Below are 10,616 nucleotides of genomic sequence, written 5' to 3' on the forward strand. Positions count from 1 at the left end.
GCTTTAGTAAAGATGGGGTTTCACCATGTTAGGATGGTCTCGATCTCCTGACCTCATGATCCGCCCGCCTTGGCCTCCCAAAGTGCTGGGATTACAGGCATGAGCCACCACACCCGGCCCAGTCAATTCTTTTAATATAAAAATATAATAGTCATGGCCAGGTGTGGTGGCTCATGCCTGTAATCCCAGCACTTTGGGAGGCCGAGGCGGATGGATCACCTGGGGTCAGGAGTTCAAGACCAGCCTGGCCAACATGGTAAAACCCCACCTCTACTAAAAATACCAAAATTAGCCAGATGTGGTGGCTAATTTCCTACTCCTGAGGCTGAGGCAGGAGAATCACTTGAACCTGGGAAGCAGAAGTTGCAGTGAGCCGAGACTGTGCCACCACACTCCAGCTTGGGGAACAAAGCCAAACCTTGTCTGAAAAAAAAAAAAAAAAACCCAGTCATAGTGAGGAATTAATTCCTTTATTCCTTATCAAAACAAACTAACAGTAAATGTATACTATATGCTTTAATTTTATACATATAAGTTATCTTGTTTGGATATATCTTTCATCAGGACTCTGCCACATCCATACTTTGTCCTTGTGGTGAGACAGGGTAAAATGTTATATAATTTGTTATTCAAAGAACATGGCAACTGTAACAGACAAAAGGAAGCATGGCATCTAGGGCAGGAGAGTGGAGAGTTTTCCCCACACAAACACATTTAAACTTCCCTGTACAAAAACACCTGCTGTTGCTTTAGAAATCGTTTTCCTTTATGAGTAGTCAGGTCTTGCAGTACAAGTGCAGTGCCAGCAAGTATTTCAAATAAATTTCAACGACTTGATACTCAAGTCCAAACTAAATATTTAATGTTTTCTTTATTGCAAATATGATGTCTTTGACCTGAGGTATAGAGTTGTCTTCTAGAATCTTTGCATAAGGCATAGGGACGTCAGCACCAGTGACACGAACAGCAGGAGCATCCAGGAAATTGAACGCAGGACCTAGAAGGAAGGCTCAACTGAGAGAGAGAGCAAATGCCAGCTGGGCACTACCACCTTGGCACAGAAGTGTGGCTCACCAGGAAGAGAAAACATAAGGAATGCTAATTATGGGGAACTGCTTTCTGGATTTGCTTTTAAAATATTTGCCTGAGGAGAAATGCCAAACTTACAAGTTTAAAGTTCAAGTCGTTTGGCCACTCCTAGCTTTCAATCTCTTTATCCTGTACGTATTCAGGTACATGATGTTTACTACAGCTTGACTGTATTCTAGAACCAGTTTCTTTGAAATACCTTCCATGATCCTGGCACAGATTTCAGCTCCTACTCCAAACTGTGGCCAGCCTCCTTCCACAGTTACGAGATGATTTGTCTTCATGACACTGGCTTCTATGGTTTCCATGTCCATTGGTCTGATGGTACGCATATTTATCACCTAAACAGGTAATATAATCAAGTTTACAGAGCTATTGAAGCACAAATAGAGCCTTATCCCCATAATACCATTTCCTTTTTTGTTTCCTGTTAATCTTTGTATCTAGGAAAATCTAATCTGCCTATGAATAGGTACATGAATGTACAAACTGTAAAAGGAGAAATTTTAATTAAAACAAAGATCTGTATGTCCACCACAAGCAGCTCTGTGCAGTTATAGGATTCATTCATCTTCCTTCACTTTTTTTCTTTTGAGATGGAGTTTTGCTCTTGCTGTCCAGGCTGGAGTGTAGTGGCGTGATCTTGGCTCACTGCCACCTCTGCCTTCGAAGTTCAAGCCATTCTCCTGCCTCAGCCTCTGGAGTAGCTGGGATTACAGGCACAGACCACCACACCCAGCTAATTTTTGTACTTTTAGTAGAGATGGGGTTTCACCATGTTGGCCAGGCTGGTCTCGAACTCCTGACCTCAGGTGATCCACCATGCCCAGACAATCCTCCTTCACTTTAAATTCCCTCATCAAAATGAGTAACAGTTAACAGCTGAGTGCCTATCATGTCCCAAGCACTACACTAAATGTAATTCTCACAACTGCCCTATCATGGGACAGCATTATCCCCATTTTATAGCTGATGAAACAGATTTAGAGTATATAACTTGCCCAAGTATAACTAGCACATGGTACGTTTCTAAAAGATCCAGAACCTCAGAAGGGTGAGGTGGGAGCATCACTTGGGCCCACGAGTTAGAGGTTACAGTGAGCTAGGATTCAGCCACTGCACTTCTGCCTGAGCAACAGAATAAAACTTTCTCTCTCTCTCTCTCGGGGGGATCACTGAGAACCAGAAGAGGTTCAGAGAGCTCCCCATCTCTCAAAAACAAGATCCAGAACCTAAGTGACCTGAGTGGTAAAAAGCTAAGTATGTGAACTGCAGGCAGGTTTCCAGCTTTAAGCAGAGACACAAATGAGTGACAAAGCAAGGTTTTACATCTAATTAACCTGTTACAGAACTCTTCTGGGTCTTAAATCTAAAAGGAGCCTTTCTAATTCTTTAAGAACAAGTAAATGACCACTCACCTCACATTCAACTCCCTCTTTAGACAGCACTGCTGCAGCTTCTAAGCAGTGGCCCACAGGTCTCGAATGGGAAACCACAGTTATATGTGTTCCTGAAAACAGAGTGGTCACAGATGAGAGATCAGATTGAAACTGAAGATGCTACACCACTGTGCAGCCAGCTGTGGCTCTTGTTCATTCATAAAGTCTTCAACTCAAACTTCATTCCAGTGAGCTGAGGAACGTGGCAGCCTTCCTAGAAATGAAACACAAACCTACCAGACTGAGATCTAGAAAAGCACAACTGAATGAGAAATTGGGGCATCACACATTCTTAACTTGAGCTCATTCTATAATTTTTCAAAGTATATGACAGTAACTTGTAGGTTAAATTTTACCAAAATTGAGGGACTGGATTAAAAATACTGTTTATGTATCTTAGTTCTCTTACCTTGCCTTTCTATTTTGGCTTTTCCAATAGGAATCAGAAAATCTTTTGACTGAGCTTCCGGAGGAAATTCAAAAGGAACCCCATACATCAATTCATTCTCTAGCACCACGACTGAAAAACATAAATATTTAAACAAAAGTAACTAATCACATGCAGAATGACTAAAACTATACAAAGCAATATCATTCATCTTGTGAGAAGTTTCACTGTGCTGATTAGCCTTATTTCTACCACGACCAGCAGCCTTGAGAGCAGTTTAGGTACTTAAATTTGTAGTTTGGTCAATATAATTTTATCTATTAAAACCAGTATTGTGGGTGTGCAGTAAATGTCTCCCTTACCTAGCTGGCCCCCTTATAGTTGGAAATAGGAAAAGCAAGCACATTCTTTACTGTCTTTACTATATAAATTATTAACATTTTATATGATATATCTAAGCCTAACTAAAAGACTTTAATGGTTTCCTCTGTGCAAATATATCATTTTAGTTTTTCAATTTTCAAAAAAAAAAACCAAAGGGTCCCTGTGCTGACCTGGATTGTTATCCCGAATGGCTGATTTAATAAGTCCTTTAGCATCCTCTGAATTCCAGGGACTGACCACCTTTAAGCCTGGGCAGTGCCCATACCAGGCAGCAAAGCACTGTGAGTGCTGGGCAGCTACACCTGCTGAGGCACCATTGGGCCCCCTGAAGACTATAGGCACAGGCTGAAGGCCACCAGACATGTAGTAGGTCTTGGCAGCTGAGTTTATAACCTGGTCAATGGCTTGCATGGAGAAATTGAAGGTCATAAATTCACAAATGGGCCGCAACCCAGCCTGTAAAATCAAAAATGTGGATGTTAAAAAGACTAGAAACAGCAATAAAGACTAGCAAACAATCACTCCAAGTCTTCCAACATTCAAATAATGTTTTTATTTTTTATAAACAGGGTTTCACTGTCACCCAGGCTGGAGTGCAGTGGCGCACATCATAGCTCACTGCAGCCTGTAACTCCTAGGCTCAAGTAATCCTCCTGCCTCAGCATGCAGAGTAGCTGGGACTACAGGCAAGCACCACCACATCTACCTACTTGGAATTGTTTTGTTTTTTTCCCAAATGTTTTTAAAAGGTGATGTTAAATATCTTTGGGGATGGGCACAGTGGCTCACGCCTGTAATCCCAGCACTTTGGGAGGCCAAGGTGGGCAGATCACTTGAGGCCAGGAGTTCGAGACCAGCCTGGCCAACATGGTAGAACCCCATCTCTACTAAAAACACAAAAATTAGCCGGGCGTGGTGGCACGACCTGTAATCCCAGTCACTATGGAGGCCGAGGCAGGAGAATCGCTTGAACCTGGAAGCTGAGATCATGCCAGTGCACTCCAGGCTGGGCGACAGAGTGAGACTCCGTCTCAAAAGAAAACAAGAAATGTCTTTGGATAAGCTTCCCATAAAGAGTATTACATACCATAGCTGCACCTACAGCAATTCCAGCAAAGCCCATCTATAAAGTAAAATATAAACATAAGTGAAAATCCATAAAAATGAAGACAGTGGACACTAACAGACATGCCCTCTAGGGTCTGCTTCCCCCTGGAAGGCTTACCTCTGATATGGGAGTGTCAATAATCCTCTTGTCTCCATATTTCTTCCACAGCCCTCGACTAACCTACAATTAAGATTTGATCCCTTAAGTGTATCTGGGGGTAACAGTGACCTCAATTTTGTATAACTTTCACATATTTTAGTTACCTTGTATGCCCCATCGTACTGGGCAACTTCTTCTCCAAGCAGAAATACCTTCTCATCTCTTTCCAGCTCCTCATCCATACCCTGATTTATAGCATCACGAACTGTCACCTGTCACAGGTATGCAAAAACAGTCAATAAGAATTGTTTGAGATTCAACTAAGATTTTCTTCCTTTATATTTACCTAGGCTGCCCAGAGCATACAATATAAAAACACTAGAACAAGTTTCTCTTTAAAAACTCAAAGGATTCTAAAAGTAACATTTCTATCACACATAGTTGGTCTTTGACTGTATGTGTTAGTGTACTGAGCACTCACTAGGTGCCAAACACTTTGCATCCAGAATGTAGGAGTTGCTATTTTAATATAATGAATGGTAAAATATAGTTTTAAAAAAAAGGAAGGAGAGGAGAATTAACATACAATCCATCAATTCCACTTCTATGTATATGCCCCAAATAACTGAAAGCAGGGATTCAAGCATATACTTGCACATCAATGTTCACAGCAGCATTATTCACAATAGACAAAACAAGGCCAGGCACGGTGGCTCACACCTGTAATCCCAGCACTTTGGGAAGCCAAGGCAGGTTTGGATCAACGTGGTGAAACCTGGCCTCCACTAAAAATAAAAAAATTAGCCGGGTGTGGTGGCGGGCGCCTGTAATCCCAGCTACTCAGGAGGCTAAGGCAGAACTGCTTGAACCCAGGAGGCGGAGGTTGCAGCGAGCCGAGATAGTGCCATTGCACTCCAGCCTGGATAACAAGAGCAAAACTCCGTCTCAAACAAACAAAAACAAGAAAATGTGGGGCTAGGCGAGGTGGCTCATGCTTGTAATCCTAGAACTTTGGGAGGCCAAGGCAGGCACATCACTTGAGGCCAGGAGTTCAAGACCAGCCTGGGCAATATGGTGAGACCCTGTCTCTACTAAAAATACAAAAATCAGCCAGGTGTGGTGGCGCCCGCCTGTAATCACAGCTACTCAGGAGTGTGAGGCGCGAGAATCCCTTGAGCCCCGGAGGTGGAGGTTGCAGTGAGCTCAGATCGCGCCACTGCACTCCAGCCTGAGTGACAGAGCGAGACTATCTCAAAAATACATACATATATATATTATTCAGCCTTAGGAAGGAATCAAACTCTGACGCATGCTACAACATGGATGAACCCTGAGGACATTACGCTCAGATAAGCCAGACACAAAAGGACAAATTATGCCACTTATATAAAATTCTAGAATAGGTAACCTCATAGAGACAGAAAAGTACAACAGGGGTTACCACGGCTTTGGTTAAGGGAAATGAGGAGTTACCGAGTAACGGACAGTTTCTGTTTAGGATGATTAAAAAGTTCTGGAAATGGATGGTGGTTAATGGTTGTACAACATGGTGAATGTACTTAATGCCACTGAATTATACACTTCTAAAAAGTACATTTTAAGTTAGGTCTATTTTGCTGCAATTTAAAGGAAAAAAAACATGAAGTGAGGGAAGAAACGCCTAATCTTAGTTTTCCCCCATTGCCCAGCCAGCTGTGAGGTAGTGACTCGCCGGGGTGATAAGCGCCAGGCGGCGACAGAGGCAGCAGGAGCTCCAGGGAGGATGCTGGCTCCGCAAACCAGGCCCACGGCGCCGGCCGGCCACGGCGCAGGCGCGACTCCGGCCCCCTTCCCGAGAGAAGAGGGCCCCTCCCCGCCCTCGTCCGACAAGCGCCCGCGCCTGTTACCTGCAGCGCAGCCGGGGCGGTCCAGTGAAAGCGCCTCTTCAGCAGCCCGGAGACCTGGCAGGGAAAGAGGAAGATGATGGCGGGACGCAGGGTGGACACGGGTGGCGTGGGAATACAGGCCGCGCGCTGCTGCCTACCTCTCGAAGGGGTCTCCGCACCAAGCCAGATACCGCCGCCATCTTGATCGTGTCCTCTATCCGCTGCCAAATGACAACACAGAGGGGCTGGCAGACGTAAGAAAGCCCCGCCTCCCCCGGCGCGGGCCAATGGCAAGGCGCGGCGCCTGCGTGACTCGGCCCCCCCCCCCACGCCCACCGGGTGAGGGGCCGCGGGGCCGGGCGGAGGTGGTTGTATGGGTGGCACTGCCCCTCTGCCTGGAGCCGCCTCAAATCAACTTTATTGACAGTAGGCGGTGACCGACTTGCGGGGTGCACGCTGGGCACACGTGCCTGGTCGGTGTTACTTGAAGCGTGGGGACTAAAAGTCAGACACTGAGGAGCATGATCTCTGGAAGCTGGAGAGACCTTAAGAGTTAGGCCAACCTGTTTTGGGTACTGGAATCCTTTGGGCACCAAGAAGTGCTTGCACACGCTGTAGTGATGGGGAACTTCACACTTTATGAGTGAGCCTAGTCTTCCCTGGACAGTGCTGTCTGTTAATTCCTTATAATGCAGACCACAGCTTTCATTGATTGCATTAACCACCTACTGTGAGCCAAGCATTGAGATCTGTGCCTTATAGCTCATTCTCACAGTACCCCACTTGGGTAATTAGTGTTATTATTATCTCCATTTTGAAGATGGGTAAACTGGAGCAGAAATTGATTAAATGAGCCGATATTTAGGACTAACTCTAAAGCATGGTCTTTTCCCACTGCTTCCTGAAGCAGAGGTTGGGGTCCTGTTTGGGGGAAGGTTACAACAACTTTAGAGAAGGCCCTATGGGGAGATGCCTAACACTTGACCATAGGGACAACCTCTGGAAGCTCATTAGTCTTAGTTTGGCCCTTGGGGGTCAGATGGGACAATTGGAGACCCAGTCTCCACCCATCCCCGAGACATTCCAAACATTCCCTTCTGTGGATCACAGCTGCAGGCTGCCAAATTAGGAATTTGCAACTTCCAAATTAGGGTTTTGTGGGCTGTGATGAGGAGTCTGGGTTTATAATCTAAGGTCTCTGGGACCCAGTGCAGTAGTGCATCTAGGGCCATCCCTAATTGATCAGTAGGTTGCTGACTGGGAATGGGAAGGGGTGGAGGCAAAGGCATAGCAGGCGGATGCTGGGAAGTCTGTGGTGGCGACAGAGTCAGACTAGGAGGCAACTTCCAGATGGAGAGGAGGGGGACAGTTTTGAGTTCTATTTGGGCTAGAATCAATAGGAATGCTGTAAGTGCTAGGGAAGAGCTGAGGAAAATTTTGGATTTTTGTCGTTGTTGGATGGATAGATGGGACAAGGGAGGAGCCTGGGGCAGTGTAATTGCGAGGAGCTGGGGAAGTAAGAGTCTATTTTTGTTTTTTGAGATGGAGTCTCTCACTGTCACCCAGGCTGAAGTGCAGTCGCGCCATCTCAGCTCACTGCAACCTCTGCCTCCCAGGTTCAAGTTATTCTCCTGCTTCAGCCTCCTGAGTAGCTGGGATTACAGGCACCTGCCACCATGCCCGGCTAATTTTTTTATTTTTAGTAGAGATGAGTTTTCACTATGTTGGCCAGGCTGGTGTTGAACTCTCGACCTCAAGTGATCCACCTGCCTCAGCCTCCCAAAGTGCTGGGATTACAGGCATGAGCCCCTGCAGCCAGCCTTTATTCTTTAGATGACTGGGACATACCCAGGTTGGCTGGAGCCTAGGGCCTAGTCAGGACTAGAGATAGAAATTTGGGGACAGCTGCATGGAGATGACCTTGAAAGGACACAAAGATAGATGTGTACCCGCCCCCCACCTGCTACACCCTTGTTCTGCTCTCTAATCTTTGCACATACCAGAGATTTTGTAAGTTCTGTGAGTACCTGGTTTTCTGCACGTACCAGAGATTTTGTTTTGCACATACCAGAGATTTTGTAAGTTCTGAGGCAAGGTCACAAGACGTGTTTAAGTAAAATAAACTCTTGCTGCCATAAACCTGCTCTCCCGCCTCAAAGTTTGAACCAAAATATCAGAAATGGCGGGAACCAATCATAGTTAGCCAAATCGCCTTGTTCAAACACTAGCCAATCATATATCTGATTTGTATAATAACTCTATGCCCACTTTTCTTAGACTATATAACACTGCTCGGAGCTCAGTGGGGGAGCTCTCCTGCCCGTCTCGTTTCACGAGCGAGGGAGAGTTCCAGGTTCGAACCTGTAATAAAGATCCTTGCTGCTTAGCTTTGACTCTGGACTCTGGTGGTCTTCTTCGGGGAATAAACGGTCTAGGCATAACAAATGGGGGCTCGTCCGGGATTTCCCCCAAGCCCACCAGACCCCCAAGTCAATGGATCTTAATCTGTAGGTAAGCCGGCTTTGTCACTGTCTCTGTCTTTGTCTCTGTCTGTCTCCCTGAAATTTCGCAAAATCCGTAATCTGTAATCTGTATTGGTCTGTTCTGTAAGTGGCACGGTCTTGGCGGACGCACTAAAAGACAGCCACTCGGGACTGGTGGGAGACGTCCCCCAGTGCCCATCTGGGGGCCTCCATCCTTGGTTGCCCCGTCTGACTCAGGTCGGAAGTCCGACATGCGCTCGCGAAGGCTCATCGTTTCTCACTGTGTGTCCGTTATTGTTAAGTGTTAAGTGTAAGTCCAAAACGAAACATAAAACCTTTTCTTCCCCTTCCAGGACCGGACCTGTAGGATACTCCCCTCTGCTTCACACTCATTTTCGTCCCTCCTTCTCTTTGTAGGAGCAGTCCAAAGATGGGCAACAACCAGAGCACGCCGCTCTCACTCCTTGTTACCAATTTTAAGGATGTGAAGGCTCGGGGGCGTAACTTAAGCGTAGAACTAAAGAAGGGAAAGCTAGTTACTTTCTGCCGTTCGGAGTGGCCCTCTTTCGGCGTAGGGTGGCCCTCCAAAGGAACTTTCTGTCTCTTTATTATTACTAAGGTAAAAACTAAGATTTTCCTGCCAGGGCAGTCAGGACATCCTAATCAAATTCCTTATATTCTAGTGTGGCAAAATCTTGTGGAAGACCCACCGCCCTGGATAACTCCATTCATCCTTGAGCCTTGCAAGGTCCTAGTAATGCGACCTACAAGACAAAGGACTCCCTCTGCTCCCTCGGCCCCTGTGCTGCCAGACAGCCAGGACCCCCTAACGTTAGAACCCACACTTCCCCCACCATATCCACACCTTATCCCGCAGGACCCAGTCCCCCAGGGTGGTGCTTCCGTAGAGGGAAACCGAGAAGCGGAAGCAGCCGAGAGCGAAAGTAACCCGAGGGGGCCAGCCGGCCGAACGCGAGGCCGCGTACTGCGGGACCAAGCTTCCCGACTCCCTGACTCCACCGTAGCCCTGCCTCTCAGAGAAATAGGATCGCTCGATGATACCGGGCTCTCCCGTCTCATGTATTGGCCTTTTTCCACTAGTGATTTATACAATTGGAAGTCCCAAAATGCTCGGTTCTCCGATAATCCCAAAGATCTAACCTCGTTGTTAGACAGTGTCATGTTTACTCACCAGCCAACCTGGGATGACTGTCAACAGCTCCTCCGAATCCTGTTCACAACGGAGGAGCGGGAAAGAATCCAAGTTGAAGCCAGAAAGCTGGTTCCAGGAGATGACGGCCAGCCAACTGCAAATCCTGACCTCATTAACGCGGTTTTCCTTTGACCCGGCCCAGATGGGACTACAACACGGCAGAAGGTAGGGGACGACTGCTCATTTATCGCCAGACTCTAATGGCGGGTCTCCAGGCTGCAGCTCGCAAGCCCACCAATTTGGCTAAAGTATATTCTGTGTTACAAGGTAAGACAGAAAGCCCCGCTGTGTATTTAGAGAGATTAATGGAAGCTTTCAGACAGTATACCCCTATGGACCCAGAAGCACCGGAAAATCAGGCTGCGGTAGTAATGTCCTTTGTAAACCAGGCAGCATCAGATATTAGAAGAAAACTCCAGAAATTAGAAGGTTTAGAGGGAAAGCAGATTCAGGACCTCCTTCAGATGGCCCAGCGAGTTTATAATAATAGGGATACTCCAGAAGAAAAACAGTTCAAGGCAACCAAAAAAATGACCAAAGTTTTAGTA

At 46.4% G+C, this 10,616-nt stretch overlaps 1 protein-coding gene across 1 annotated transcript; it reads right to left on the reverse strand.

Moving 5' to 3' along the window:
- Positions 1–451: 451 nt before the first annotated feature.
- PDHB (pyruvate dehydrogenase E1 subunit beta) lies at positions 452–6,605 on the reverse strand. The gene is made up of 10 exons (XM_005547491.4): positions 6,531–6,605; positions 6,394–6,447; positions 4,672–4,779; positions 4,526–4,588; positions 4,388–4,423; positions 3,471–3,756; positions 2,938–3,048; positions 2,508–2,599; positions 1,289–1,430; positions 452–997 (listed from the first exon to the last, which is right to left on the reverse strand). Exons 1-10 carry the CDS (start codon positions 6,570–6,572, stop codon positions 852–854), a joined length of 1,080 nt encoding a protein of 359 aa, XP_005547548.1. The 5' UTR covers positions 6,573–6,605; the 3' UTR covers positions 452–851.
- Positions 6,606–10,616: the final 4,011 nt, after the last annotated feature.

This window comes from Macaca fascicularis, chromosome 2 (assembly GCF_037993035.2).
Source record: "Macaca fascicularis isolate 582-1 chromosome 2, T2T-MFA8v1.1".
In the NCBI taxonomy this organism is placed as follows: domain Eukaryota; kingdom Metazoa; phylum Chordata; class Mammalia; order Primates; family Cercopithecidae; genus Macaca; species Macaca fascicularis.